The sequence below is a fragment of the Egretta garzetta genome, unplaced genomic scaffold, assembly GCF_000687185.1.
Source record: "Egretta garzetta isolate BGI_Z169 unplaced genomic scaffold, ASM68718v1 scaffold481, whole genome shotgun sequence".
Taxonomy (NCBI): Eukaryota; Metazoa; Chordata; class Aves; order Pelecaniformes; family Ardeidae; genus Egretta; species Egretta garzetta.
This window is the reverse complement of record NW_009258681.1, coordinates 204,267-218,463: the sequence shown is the minus strand read 5'-3', so window position 1 is coordinate 218,463 and position 14,197 is coordinate 204,267. Positions and strand designations below refer to the sequence as shown.

The following is a 14,197-nucleotide window of genomic DNA, read 5'->3' as shown; positions in this document are numbered from 1 at the left end:
CCCCAGGAGGACGGGCATGGCTCGCAGCTCAGTGCGGACAGCAGCTCGGGGAGCTGGGATAGAAGGAAGAGCAAAGGTGGGGTTACCTCAAAAGAGGCCATTTGAGGGGTCACTGCTTCCCCCTTTTCAGGCTGGCTCGTTTCACTATCTGAGCCCCCATCCTGCCCCCGGAGACCTCCAGTTTCGGGACACGCACTCGCACCTCCTCCTGAGGAAGCCGCAGGGGCAGGAAGCAGGACATCACCCAGGTGAACAGACAGACATACAGAAGAGGACAGGAGAGGGAAAGGCAGAGTCAGTTGGCAGAAGACACTAAGCAAGAAGACTGGTACAGCGGGCAAGAGCTGCCCCTGGAAGCCTTAGAGGGGAAACAGGAGAAGAGAGCAGGGCAGAAGAAAGGACAGAGGGTGGCGGAGCCCCAGAGCCCACGAGTCCCGCAGAGGTGGTGCTGGCCCCGGGCAGGTTGCCTGCGAGGGAGGGCTATACGCAACGTTGTACCTTGGATCCCAGACCGTCCCGGTGCAGGATGGAGTATTTCATTAAGTGATCGTCCTCAGCCTCCAGGTCTCGGGGCTGCTGGAGGGAGCCCTCCAGAATCAGCTCCTCCTGCTCCTGCCTGTCACCCGTGTCACCAGGGCCCAGCTGACGCACCACCTTCCGGATGACCTGTGGAGACCCGCAGAGCCGGGCGTCACAGCCAGCCCCCAGGCACCGTGCCTGCCTCCTCGCCCGGGCTGGCCCTGGACCGCACACGGCGTGCAGCCTCTGCCCCATGCGCAGCCTCTGCCCCATGCGCAGGCTCTGGCCAGAGAAGGGCCGTGACCGTAACCGAAGACGGTGGGAGGCGGGAGCCCAGCGTGGGCCCCTGGGCTGCAGGGAGAAGCAGGGCAGCTGGGCAGAGCAGAAAGTCTGTGGCATGCCCTTGCCCGCACCATGCCCTCGAGCACTCACCTTCTTGGTGACGATATTGCCTTGATCGTCTGTGAACTGCTCCTCAGTCACCTGCTCTCCGGGGAGATGAAGGACTTCGTTCCCCTGCAGTGACAGAAGGGACATCAGAGCATTTCAGGGGGGTGAGGGGAGCCCCTTTGCAGGCAGAACAGTACCTGACATGCACCCCACAGCCTCCGTCTCCCACCCTGCCGCGTCCCTTCACTGCTCTCCTCTGCGTCTGCCCCAGGGCTGGGCTCTCAGCTCCCTGCTCATTACCTTCACAAGGACGCGCCGGCGGACGACCCTGGTGGAGAGAGCCTCCTCGTCGTCCGCCAGCCCCTGGCTCTCCCCAAGCTCCTTGTCCAGCTCGCGGTGGGCGTGTTTGAGCAGGAAGCGGACGGAGCCCCTGACGATGTGCATGACGTTCTGGCAGCTGACCAGGAAGAAGGCCAGCAGCACCAGGACGATCAGCAGCTGGGCCAGGAAAGCCCACATCCTGCCTCAGCGCACGGAGCTGCACGCGCGCCCTGAGGGTCTGAGCCCGCAGCTCAGAGCCCGGCCATGCTGTTCGGCTGGGACAGGCAAAGCCCCCGCGGCAGGAGCAGCCCTGCAGGTCTGCAGCCTGCCCGGCACGGTGCCCTGGCTCTGCGGGAGGACTGCGATAGCCCTAGCTGCCGCAGCTCAGCTGGCTGTGGGCGGCGAGAAGGGAGCGGGCAGGTGGGGCGTCCTTCGCGCTCACAGCTTCTGCCAAAGTCATGGGGCCAGGGCGGTGGCAGCACCACCCGTCCCCAGCCAGGCAGTAACTGGGACAGCCCTGTCCCCCTTCTCTGTCAGCCTGCCAACAACCTGTCTTCCCGGCTCTGGTGGGAGGGCAGCGTGCAGTCCTCCGTCACGGGACAAATGAAGCCCTGGGCAGGAGCCAGGGGTTGGGGGTGTCACTGGAATCGCACGTGACTCGGGAGACACACTGCAGAGCTGAGCAACCACCTCCAAGCATGGCCACGCTGCTGCCATGGCTGTGTCTGCCCTGGCCAGGGAAAGGCTCTTGCCCTCACCTTGTACCTGCTGGCTCCGTGTGGCCGTGGCAGGATGCCCACTGCCCAGCCTGGCCCCCAGACCAGCTCTATTTCTGGCTTCAGCAGGCTGTGGGGCCGGCGGCCAGGGCCGATACTCAGTAAGGAAGCAGGCAGGGAGGCTGGCTGGGTTATAAACGGAGAGCAAGAGCTCGGGTATCAAGCACAGCAGGCTATTCTGGGCTCAGAGGCACCCCAGGGGCAGGGGGCAGGAAGCGTGCCAAGAGACTTTGTGCCTCTGCTAGCAGCAGGTCTGCCTGGCTGCCCTTGCGGCAGGCTCAGGAAAGGGCTGTCCAGAGGGTCTCCACCACCTGCAGAGCCGGGTCCCCCTGCTCTTACCCTCACCTGCCCAAAGAAGCGGCTGTCTGCCTCCTCCTGCCAGCCGCCTGTGGGGTGCGGGGGCTGCCAGTCGCCGTCCTCTGTGGAGCTGACCCGCATCAGCTCCACGGCCGGCACCAGGACCTGCTCTTGCTCCTGGCCCTGTGCCCCAGAGGCCATGGTGTGCGTCGGGAGTAGCCTTCGGGTGACCCCCTCCTGCCAGGAGCCCTCTGTCAGGTCCTGTAGGCAGGAGATAAAGGAGCCTTCTGCATTCCAGTCCCTCAGCCTGGGCACCGGAGAGGGACAGGGAGAGAGAGACCGCCAGGCGCTGGGCTCCCCGGCTCGGCACTGCCGGGCACCCAGCCCAAGCAGCACAAAACGCAGATGCACCAAGGGCACGGGCCTCCGCCCTGCCACACTCCCTGCCCACCCCACAGCCTCGCGGCCTGGCTGTGCGGGTCTAAGGCAATGCTGTGGAGCATCGCTGGGCTCTGCCAGGGACCGCTCAGGGCCAGCGCCACTGGGAACGCAGGAGGATGCAGCCCGGGCTGAGATGGGTCCGGTAAGCACAACCTACATGCAGGGCCTGGCTGTCTGCCCGGGGTCCCTCCCAGGCGCTCTGCAAGGAGCCCCCCCGAGCATCTCCAGAGAGGCGCAAGGCACTTGGCCCAAGGCACTGCTCTGTTTGCCAGGGATGCCGGGGCTCCAGCGCTGGAGACCAGCAGAGAAGCAAGCAAAGCTGGGAGATTATTGCAGCTGGCCCAGCACAGGGCAATAGCTGGCGAAGCGGTTCTGCTCCCCTCCCACAGCCACCCCAGCGCCCCAGGCCACAGTACCTGTCTGCGCTCTTCTCCATGACGTGGCTAACAGTAGGTGATGCCGTGATCCTGGCTTGCACCTTCTGCTGAACTGAAACAAAAGAGACTTCACTCTCTGGGTCCTGCTCCCTGGTCCCTGGCTGGTGATCACCGGCTGGCATCTTCCCCTCTGGCCTCTGCCCCTCCTCCTGCTCTAGAAGGTCAATCAGGCCATTCATGGCATCTGAGTCCACTGTGTCATCCTCAACCAGGTCCATAGAGCCCATGTGGTCTGGGCCATGTGCATCTGCTAGAAGCTGCCCCGGGAACCGGCCTTCGCTTGTGGCATCCGAGTCCTCAGCCTTGCTGCACTCCAGAGAGGAGTCCTCAGCAGTCACCAGCGAGGGGGTGAGCCCTGAGGACCACACCTGTATGTCGGACATCTCCATCAGGGCGTCCTGCTCGGTGGCAGCCATGGGGATAGCATCCATGATGGCCACCTCATTCCAGTACTGGTCGGCACGCAGCGGGGATGGCAGCGTGTAATGCAGGGAGGCGGGGGACAGCAGCTCGTCCTGCAGCGAAGCGTAACCTATATGGGCAGACAGAGGCAACATCTCCAGCAGCCGTCTCACGCACACACAAGCACAGTGGGGTGAGAAGGGAAACAGCCTCTGGGAGGGTGCCTGCCCCAGGGACAGCGATGGACATGCCACAGACCCCAGTGGCTGGGCTGTGCAGGGCTGCGCTCACAGCAGCGGCTGCCTTTGCATGGTCCCTGCAAGCACTGCTGTGCCTCCCTTCAAGTCCTGGGGCCAGTTTGGGCAGGCCCTGGGACTGCCTGCTCCCTGGGGGAGGACTGGCCTGGGGGCTACACGATGCCCCATCCACACTGCAGGACACAGTGCCCTCTTTGCTACCCTGCTCCGTCAGCCCCCAGGTCCCTGCCTACAGCCCCCATCTAGCACCAGCTGGCTGATGGTCAGCCTAGAGTTCAGGTGGCCAAGTCTGGCAGGCACTGACTCCCAAAGTCAACCCCTCTCCACAGCACAGAAGAGCAGCCTGGAAGTAGTTCCGTGAGCAGGGAAGGATGGCCCTGGTACATGTCATGCAACCCCAAGGCCCTTCGGGATGCAGCCAGGGCCCTAGAACCTACAACAAGCAGTTGTCATGCCCTCATCAGCCAGGGCCACGAGCACAGCCCAGGCACCCCGATACAGACTACAGCCAAGCCAGGCGCTCCCACCCGTGCAGATGGCTTTGCTCAGCCTTTTTCAGCTCTGAGCCACTAGCCCCCTTTCCACCAGCACAGAACCCACTCTGCCCCCCAGGCAGCCAGGGATTGCTAGCCACAGCCAAGCAATGGGGGACAGTGGGGACCTCCAGCACAAAGAGGGCACATCTCCCCCATGCAGGTGCCTGGCCAGGGTCAAGCAGCACAGGGCCAGCGAGGGAAGGAGCACAGGGCAGTGCAGGAGGAGAAGTCCTGGGGTGGCCGCCTGCAAGCACGACAGCCATGAGAGGGGCAGTCCCTGGTGACATGCAGTCGCTGGAGCAGGACACAGCTCCTGGAGGGCTCAGCTGAGGTCGAGACAGTGGAGACAGGCAGTGGAGGAAGATGAGAGAAGGAGAGGCCAGGATGAGCTCAGAGGCGAGTGGTGACAAGAAGTGACCCACAGGAGTGCCCGCACCTGATGGCGCTAGGTGGCATGTTTGAGAGAGCAGAACAAGGGGAGAGACAGAGAGGGAGAGAGCGATGAGCCAGTGCTGCAGCAGCACAAAGCTCTGTCCCTGCCCGGTGCGCGGGCTCCCAGACGGCACACACCGCCGCTGACCCTGGCTGCGTCCCCGCACCCAGGCACGCTCTGCCAGGGAGCCAGCCCAGGCGCACCACCGGACTCTGAGCTCCCTGGCCGTGGCTCAGCTCGCACAGCCAGCGGCACCTCTCACTGGCATGTCGGGATAAGGAAAGTGGGTCCACCCCATCTGGAGGGCTTCTGAGAAGGCAGGACGGCAGGGCCAAGCTTCCTGCAGCGTAAGCCCCAGTGAAGAGGCCGTGTCTGTTGGCAACGCCTTGTGCCCACTCAGCTCCCAGCGGGCCACCGGCGGCACCCTGGTCAGGCAAGACATCAGCCTTGGTCTGCCTGCACGGACCCTGCCCCCGGGGCCCTCCTGCAGTCCCTTGCAGAAGCCAGGACTCACCATTCATCTGGGACGGCGAGAGGGAGTAGTCTCTGTCCGCGTAGCGCCAGCTGCCCTTCAGGCTGCGGCTCTGCCGGCCAGAGCCCTCCAGCGTGTTGACAATCTCGCCACGGTCGATGTTCCTCAGAGCGGTGTACAGACTCTCAACTGCAGGGGGAAGCCAGTGTCAGCAAACTGGTCACGGGGGGGAACACAGCCACATCCCAGCAGCCTCCAGGCGGGCAAGTGTGCGTGAACCAGCGGTGCGAAGCGGCCAGCGCCCCCCGAGCACGCAGACGCTGCTCTGCGCAGCCAGCCCGGCCGCCTCCGCGCCCGTAACAGATACTCACTCTTGACACCCTTGCCCTCGCGGCTGGCCCAGAGGTTGAGTAAGGCTATGCTCTGCTCCAGCAGGGAGTTGGGGTTCTCCACACGTATCCTGTTGATGTCATCCACCCCAAACTGCAGCTCGCGTGCCAGCTCTGGGGGAGACACCGCATCTCAGCAGCACACCCTCTGGCACCCGCCGCCGGCTCCCGAGTCAGAAAGGCCAGGGCTGTCGTGAAGGCATCAGCCAGACCCAGCAGGGGATGCCCCGCGTCACGCGCAACTGACGCAGCAGAAGCGAGCAGGAGCAGGGGCTGGGGCAGTGCCTCTTTCTAAGGAGCAGCACAGGTTCTGCTGCTGGGGGGGTGACCAGCCTGCCGGAGGAGCTGGGGCGGGCTGCGTGCACACCAGCTGCGTCGGGGCCCAGCTCCCTGGACAGCCAAAAGCATATCCGCTCCACCCTGCGGCCTGTTCCCAGCCCTCCTAAGGGTCCGCTTTCCGAGGAGTGTTGTGCATCCTCAGAGCCATCAGGTGCGGACTCACCGGCCCAGCTGAGGCCCAGCTGCTCTGCTATGTCGACCATCTTCTGGTCGGCCTTGTCCGTGCTGCTCAGAGAGCCTGGAGGAGAAGAGGGAGTCACAGCTTCAGCTGCGCAGGCCCCTGCACTGGGGTGGAGAGGGGAAAGGGGTGCTGGCTCTGGGGGTCTCCCAGCCCCGTAGGCATGGCACTGCCCCGCAGGCAGGACCAAGGACACCCTCGGGAAAGGGAAGCTGCCACGAGCACAAGTACAACAGGGTCAGCCCAGCCTTTCCGTCGGGCTTGGGCACACCAGACACAGGTGGTGACTGGGCTTGGGCAGTCCCAGCAGGCTGCGTACCGAAACTGGTCTCGCTCAAGATGCTGTATCGCTCCCGCAGAGACAACGGCGTCAGTGTCCTCCTCCGCTCCTCACTGCCACTTCCCTGTGAGAGCGGGGACAAAGCAAGGGGTCACCAGCTTGAAAAGAGGGCAGCAGCTCTGCCCTGGCACCACTGCTGCTCCTGCAGCCCCAGAGCGGCACGGCACGGCCATGTGGAGCAGCTGAGGAGGAGATGCTGGCAGTGAGGGCTGCCTCCTGCGCCTGGGGGAGGGATGGACCCCCGCCCCCCCCTCCCAGAGGTGCCAGAGACCCGGCACTGACCTTGGTGCAGGGTGGTATGCTGATGTTCAGGTGGCAGAGCACATGCTGGAAGTCCTCGTATTTCATGGCCTTGCGCAAGAAAGACAGGGAGCCGCTGGCTTCCCGGCTGCTGTCCCGAACCTGAGCACCAAGAGCCCGTTAGGTGGCCTGGCACAGGGCACAGGGCAGGCGCAGGGGCCCCAGCTGCAGCCCAGCCCTGCACCCTGCCCCGTTACCTTGATGGGGATGGCGAGACGATTCTCCCGGAAGGACTGGAAGAGGAAGGTGCGGGGCTGAGTGGCCTTCTTGACAGGCACCAGGTTCCCTGAGAGCTCGATGTGCAAAGGCATCCCCTCCACCACCTGGCAGAGAGCAGAAAACAGGCTCAGACCCTGCGCAGAGCTGCTTCTCCTGCCCCTGGACAGGGCAGGTAACCCCGACCTTCCTCCCCAGGCCAGGGCCAGCCCCCTCGACTGGCATCAGTCTCCCCTCACTTGGGCAGCCTTCTCCCTGCCACCCCCCATGCATGCTGCTGGGGACAAACCTCAATGTCCCTGCTGCGGGCCACCTCGGTGAAGTTTTCATGTTGCTCTAAAGTCTTGTCAACCTTGTCATCAGTCATGCAGTAGCAGCGCAGCCGGCCCTCCCGTGCATCATTCATCTTGGCAAACACCACGAACTTGGCCATGTAGGGCACGGCCGTCAGCTCCTTGTACAGCATCGTGGCAAAGTGCACGGCCTCGGCTGTGCGCGGGCAGTCGGCCAGCCAGAACCTGTGGGAGGGCCGGGTGGCAGCGCTGCTGGGCAGGTTCCCCAGTGGCACCAGGAGAGCTGTCCCACCCCCCAGCAGCAAACTGCACCGCAAGAGCTCTGGGCTCAGGAGCAGCCCCATCCGTGATTGGGACCCAGCCACCAAAGTATGGCCCCTTCCCTCCGCACAGCCAGCTGTGAGTGTTTCCCGACGCGTGCCGAGGCAGCGTGGGGGTCTCAAGGTTGGAGGCAACTGCCCTGCACGTGGGAATGGGGCAGCACCCCAATGAGCACATGGGTGGGAGGCTCCTCCTGGCACAGGCTGCACCCCAAGAGGGCCCGACGAGCGGCAGATGTCCCCAGATCAGCACACGCTCGCCCAGGACTCACCTGGCAGACACATTGGTGGTAAAGTTAGCACACTCGTTTTCATAGACCAGCTTCGTGGTGCCTGTTATGTCTTCCCACTGGGCTTGGGCTGTCCCTCCTGCAGCAGAAAGCCAGGGTTAGCAAGCTGCCTTTCCGTAAGCCTGGGGTCTGCATCCGCCAGGCATTTGCTCTCTCCATGCCGTGACCTGTCCTTAGCTCCCAGGAGCTGCATCCCACTGAGGCAGCCCAGCCCATCCCCACCAGAGAGCACGCTCCCCTGGCACGGCAGGGGTTGGCAGCCTCACCGATCACACTGCAGAGCAGGCGCAGGCTGGTGGTGTCACCCTCACCGCTGTCTCGGGGATTGTCCTTCCAGGACGGTGGCAGTGGGATACGGAGGCCGATGGGGCGGTGGAACTTCCTCCGGCGCGGCTCCACCGTGACGATGGGGCTGAAAGTCGCCTGGTTCCCCAGCAGCTTAGTTACCAGCTCGTCGGGCACCGGCTGTGCCTGTGGGCAGCAGCACAACCGCGGGCATCAGGGCTGATTCTCTCCGGGCTGGGGTGCAGCCTGGACCTGCTGCCTACCCCCGCCTGCAGGAGCCCAGCTGGGCCCCGGGCCAGGCTCTCGGGGGCTCACCTGCAGGGCCAGCTTCACTCCCTTGGTGACAGCGGTTTCTGGGAAGGTGGCCTGTACCATGGGCACCAGTGTGCTTTTCAAACACCCTCCCTCGGGGCCAATTTGATCGCAGTCCTGGCGAATCCGGGACATGACCACGAAGTAGAGAGGGAAGTCAGTGGTGATGATGCGGCAGACCCTCTTCTTCTCCAGCTCCTCCATGCTCTCCAGCTCTGCAAGGGCAGCGCAGCCATCAGTGCCCACACACCAAGCCCGTAGCTGTCACCCACCACCCACTCCAGGCTGCACCGATCACGCCACACTCAGCCCCATCCCACCACCCAGGCCAGCCGCAGCCCTGCTTGTGGGGAGCCGCGTGGTGCTGAGCCCCTGCCCGCCCAGCACACTCACCCTCATCCATGCCGTTGAGCAGTTGGTCCATGTAGCTCTCCTCATGGCGGCTGCGGTGCTCCTTCCAGACAGAGCCGTTCTCGCTGCGGAACACCACCAGCTCACGGTCTCCACGCCCATACGAGGCAAAGTGTGGGATCTCCACGATGACATGGCTACAGACAGCAGAGGAAGGGTGCTTGCACCCACGTGCTGCCACCAGGACATGCAGGCAGCAAGGTGGCCCTGGGCAGAGCTCCTGCCCGTGCTGTACTGCTGCCAGAGGAGGAAGGCAGGACTGCTCACACCCCTCTTTCTGGGAAACAGGGCTCTGCGCCCGGCAGGACCGTGCCGGTCAGGGCTTTTCCTACCACAGCACAGCCACTGCTCCACTATTCTGAAATGACCCACCCCAGAAACACGCTGCGCCTGGCCGGAGGCAGGATCTCTCCTGCACCAGACCCCCAGAAGCAGAGATGGGCAGAGGTCTTGCCCAGCTGGCAGAGACTCCAGAAGAGCCCGGAGCTGCCCCCAGTCCTGACGGATGGCCCTGGCATGGCAGCCCCATCTCTCTGTTCCCAGCTGTGCTCACCTGAGGAACTGGGCACCGGCGGGCCCCAGGGCGATGATCCGGCTGGCCAGACCCTCCTCCTCAGCCAGCGGTGGGCACGGGCATCCACCATGAAGCTCACCAGGAATCTGGAGCAGGCAGAGGCATGGGCAGGTGGGCACCGTGCAGCCAGCCCACGTGCAGAGCATGCATCTGCCGCATGGGCTGGGCACTCACCCTGTGTGCACGGGGCTGGCCACCGGGCTGATGTTATCCGAGGTCTCAGTGGCAGGGCTGCTGGGGATCAGGGAGTCCTCGTCAAACTCCTTGGAGGGCTGTATAAGGCAGGGAAGAGCCTCCATGGGCACAGGGTCCTATTTGGGGGTGCTGAGCCTTCCCACTCCTCCACAGTCTCACAACCCTCCCCGGGCAGTCCCGTACCACTGGGTCCATCCCCACCACCCACCCCACATTTTGGCTCTGTGGTGGTGGGGGGGCTGCCCCCCGCAGGGAATGCCTGGGGTGGCTGTGGCAGGCTGTGTCTCATGCTCACCTCCTGTGGGGACACCGAGGGCGCATTAGGCAGGCTGACTTGCTCAGCTTCTGTCTCCACAGGTCCTACCTGCTCAGGCTCCTCCGCTCTGGTCACCACAGTCTCAGGTGGGACGCAGGGGACCTGCTGGACAGCTGGAGACTCCACCCTGGCAGGAGAGAGCAAGTGACAGACACTGAAGTGGCGGCCTTGGCCTCCTGGCCCCCAGCTGTCCCCAGGGAGTCCCAGGGCCGCTGGACAGAGGCAAACTCAGCAGCATGTCCTTGGTGCAAGAACACCACCAACTAGCTTTGCCCGATACGCTAGCCAGCAGGGGCTCAGTGGTCTGTTCCTTGCCCAGAGCTGTCCCTGCCCCGCTGGCATCTGTGCCCTGTACCCGCTCCCTCCCCACCATCTAGTGCCTCTTACATTTGCTCCGGTGTTGTGGTCACAAACTCCATCATCTCCCTCTTGCCCTCCTGGTCCCTGGGATCCAGTGTCCTAGGCTTTGGTGCAATCAGCTCCTCCTCTGAAACCGAGAGCTGGCTCAGCATGCAGAGAGGCAGAAGGACAAGGGAGCACAGACATCCAGCCCTTGCCCCCACCCCTCCTCAGAGCTGGAGCCAGGCCCATCTCTGCTCCCACTGCTGGCCACGCACACTCATCCTCTGGGCCTCAGCCAGCCACGGGGCGGCTTTTCCCTCTGCCGGACGGGGTCTGCTGGCGGGGTCAAGGTCTGTGCTGTGGGTCAGTGGGACAGGAGCTGGGGCAGCTGTCAGGAGCCTTGGCTGTTAGCCAACCCCTTTGCCACAGCACCCAGCACAGAACAGAGCCTGCTGGGGATGCCCCACCATTGGACGCTGGGGACAGGAGTGTAGGCAGGCTGGGGACACAGGAAGGATGCCCTAACACTGCTGAGTGCATCTGTGCAGCCCCCCTGGAGGCACAAGCCCAGCCAGCACTGCCTGCTGGCCCAATTAATGCCTGCCAAGGAGTTCACCAGGGTTCAACCCCTTATGGGAAGGAGTCCAGCACCTCCCAAAGCAGGGAGAGAGCCCCAGTGATGAGGAGGGGACCACAGAAGCACAGCGACCTTTGAGCGCTTGGGTGCATCCCTGCCCCGGCCAGGACGGCACGGGGCGGTTGTGGAGGGGCACTGGAGTCTGTCACAGAACCAGGCTCTTCTGCCCACTGGGGACAGGGCCTGGGGCCAACGGGGAGCCAGGGCTCTCCCGCAGTTGGGGGATGGCCCCACTCATGCAGTCACACCACAGCAAGCAGCACAGACACAGGTAGGCAGGGCGGGATGGCAGGGCCTGCGCTGGAGAGCACCAGCCCAGCAGCGAGGCTCAGCGATGGATGTGGCGTGCGAATGGTTAGTGGCCATGGGGTGAAATGGGCCATTGAGCTGGGGCAGGGGGACACGTTTCATACCCATTACTGTGACATGAGCAGTGCCTGCAAAGTAAGAAGAGGCAAAGGTGAGGTCTTGGTGGGAGGGAGCAGGAGCGGACCGGCTGCATCTGGGCTGGGAGCTGGTACCAGCCCGCAGAGCAGGGCACGGTGGGGGACTCTGCAAGCCCAAAAACTCTGTGCACACTCTCCCTGGGGAATGGGACCACGGAGAGGTCCAGGCATATCCCTCCTGCATAGCGCAGGGTAGCACCCCAGCCAGGAGGTGTGGTGGGCTCCCCTTGTCCTCTCTGCAAGACCACTGTGGGGCCACGCAGCTCCCCCACCCCAGCTGGCAGGAACACCAGTGCCTGTCCCTGGGGCCTCTGCCTGCCACGCTGGCCCAGCCAGCAGATCTCTGGGATGGTGCAACCTGGCTCCGGCCCCTCACCTTCATCCTCTGACACGTCCAGAATCTCATCTACAGTCTCCGGGAAGCTCATGCGATGCTTGTCACCGACTGACTGCGGGAGCAGAGTGGAGTCAGAGGGGGTGCAGCCACCTGCAGCCCCCTCCTCACCCCCGGGCCGGGCTGCCAGCGCTGGCCCTGCCCAGCTGCACTCCGCAAACCTCCGCCTGGCTGCTCCCAGCCCCAGCCCTCCTCCACAGTGTCCTGCTCCCAGTCCCCAGGGGCTCACCGGGATGTCGGTTTCCTCTGTGACGATCTTGAGCACATCTGTGACGGAAATGTAGCCGAGCCGCTTTGCGATGGCCAGGGGAGTGGTGCCGTTCTGCGCAAGGAGGAAGGACGGGGTCAGCAGCAGCCGCAGGCAGGCACCCGAGCTTGCCATGGGGCGAGGAAGTGTAGGTGGGCACCGTACTCACTGTGCTGATCTCATTGGGAGAGGCACCATGCTTCAGCAGCAGTGTCACAACGTCCGTGTGGCCCTGCTGCGCCGCTTGGTGCAGGGGGGTGTAGCCCAGCTGCAGGGGAGGACAGAAGGTGCTGCCATCAGTTCTGGGAGTCAGCTGCCCCAGAAATGCCCCGCGGCCTCACACTGTGCTTCATGCCTGGAGCATGAGGGTGGCTCCCTCCTTTCCCGAGTAAGCAAAGGGCTCTGCAGAAGTCAGCACCTGCCCAGGGCTGTAGCTAGACCACAGCAGCTTCCAGCCATGGAGACAGGAGGGCTTGGAGCAATGATGGAAGGAGGGGAGAAGTGGAAGCAGGGAGGGAGGCTAAACCTTCCCCATCAACCCGTGTGCTGTTGCATGGGGCAGAAGGAGCATAGGACATCTCAGTACCTTCGTCTTGGCATTGACATCAGCCTGGTGCTGCAGCAAAAACTTCACCAGCTTGATGTTCCCATAATGGCTGGCCACATGCAGTGGGGTATAGCCCATCTGAAAGACGAGATCAGGTCTCAGCCCACCCTCAGTGGTGCCTCCTGCCCTTCTGGCTTGGGTATGGTCATCCCACAGGCGAGCCCCCATGGATGAAGGATGGAGCACGCGTGCAGGTGCTGCCTGAAAGCCCAGGACCAGGGCAGAAGGCACACTGCAGACCACACCACGTTGGGCCCAGGGGTAGAGGGGTGGGAGCAGGCAAGAATCATCCCTCCAGGGAGCTGGAGGAAGAGGAGTAAGAGTCCCCGAGACACAGACAAGATGGTAAGGATGCCTGTGAGAGGGGAGACTCTCACACAGAGAAAAGCAATGCTCCTCCTGGAGCAGGCCTAGAGGTAGTTTCCCCCACATGTTTTTCACCACAGCCATGGTCAATGCACTACTTTACCCTGGTCGTTGCATCTACTGTGACTCTGTGTTTCACCAGAACATCAGCAACCAGCACATGCCCCTCTTGGGCCACGAGATGGAGAGGAGTCAGGCCACTCTGCAAACAGAGGAGGTCTCAGCACAGTGGCAGTGCCATCACTGCAGCTCTACCAGCAGAGACTCTAAGTCAGGTCTCCAGCCTGGCAAATTGACTGACATGGTGCTGTTGGCCACTGCTGCCCGAATGCAGGGAGGCGCTCGGGCCTGGACTGCCACCCTGTCTGCTACTGCCGGGGTGCTCACCTCCAGCCTGGCAGGACGCGCCGGGACAGCTTACCTTGCTGCCTAGGTCACCGTTGGCTTGTTTGGAGAACAGCAGTGCCACCATGTCCGCATGCCCCTCCTGGGAAGCCAGGTGTAGGGGGGTGACTCCCTGCACAGACTCCGCATTTGCAGAAGCCCCATACTGCAGCAAGCTGCTGGCCACCTCCATCTGGTTCTGCTTGGCAGCAATATGCAGGGGGGTGTACCCGTTCTGCAGGGAGAGAGGCTCGTTGCAGTGTGCAGCCCCTGCCGAGCAGAGCGGCAAGGACAGAAGGTGCCACCTTGCTTCTCCAGGCCAGGTCTGCCCTTCCTAGTCACCTCCAGAGCTCGGGGATGCAGACTCACACCCAAACCATCTCCCTGACAGCAGCTAGCCCTGACGCTGTGGCCAAAGCCCACTCTTCCAGCCAAGTCAGCACAGGGGCTTCAAAGACCACCGGCTTCAGGTTTGACCGATGCCGGCTGTCCTGGTGTTTTCCACACATGAATTTGTACAGCAGCACTCAGCCACCCAGAGCCGTGAGAGGTCGGGGCAGGCAGACACCTCCTAGAACGTGTCTGGCTGAGGTGTGGAGCAAAACTGGCAATAGGCAGGATTAGTATTCAGGCAGAGCCTGCGAGGCCTTGAGCGCTGCCTTTGCTGCCGCGCCGCAGGAGCAAAGCAGCTGGCAGGCACCCTCTGCCCGCGGTGACGCGCAGGCTGGCGGTGAC

The 14,197-nt window shown here is 63.6% G+C and overlaps 1 protein-coding gene across 1 annotated transcript in view; it reads right to left on the bottom strand.

Annotated features, from left to right (window-relative positions):
* The window catches only part of ANK1 (ankyrin 1), a 53,435-nt gene that overhangs the window by 3,790 nt on the left and 35,448 nt on the right, over positions 1-14,197 (bottom strand). Inside the window, 26 exon segments of the mRNA XM_035888677.1 lie at positions 87-208; positions 499-666; positions 952-1,035; positions 2,352-2,610; positions 3,161-3,713; positions 5,324-5,470; positions 5,653-5,784; positions 6,173-6,247; positions 6,507-6,591; positions 6,810-6,929; positions 7,025-7,150; positions 7,333-7,561; positions 7,929-8,025; positions 8,213-8,417; positions 8,547-8,758; positions 8,937-9,091; positions 9,508-9,800; positions 10,088-10,166; positions 10,427-10,526; positions 11,432-11,455; positions 11,841-11,913; positions 12,088-12,180; positions 12,275-12,373; positions 12,692-12,790; positions 13,182-13,280; positions 13,500-13,697. Coding sequence (XP_035744570.1) covers positions 110-208; positions 499-666; positions 952-1,035; positions 2,352-2,610; positions 3,161-3,713; positions 5,324-5,470; positions 5,653-5,784; positions 6,173-6,247; positions 6,507-6,591; positions 6,810-6,929; positions 7,025-7,150; positions 7,333-7,561; positions 7,929-8,025; positions 8,213-8,417; positions 8,547-8,758; positions 8,937-9,091; positions 9,508-9,800; positions 10,088-10,166; positions 10,427-10,526; positions 11,432-11,455; positions 11,841-11,913; positions 12,088-12,180; positions 12,275-12,373; positions 12,692-12,790; positions 13,182-13,280; positions 13,500-13,697 — 3,903 coding nt within the window. The 3' untranslated portion in view covers positions 87-109.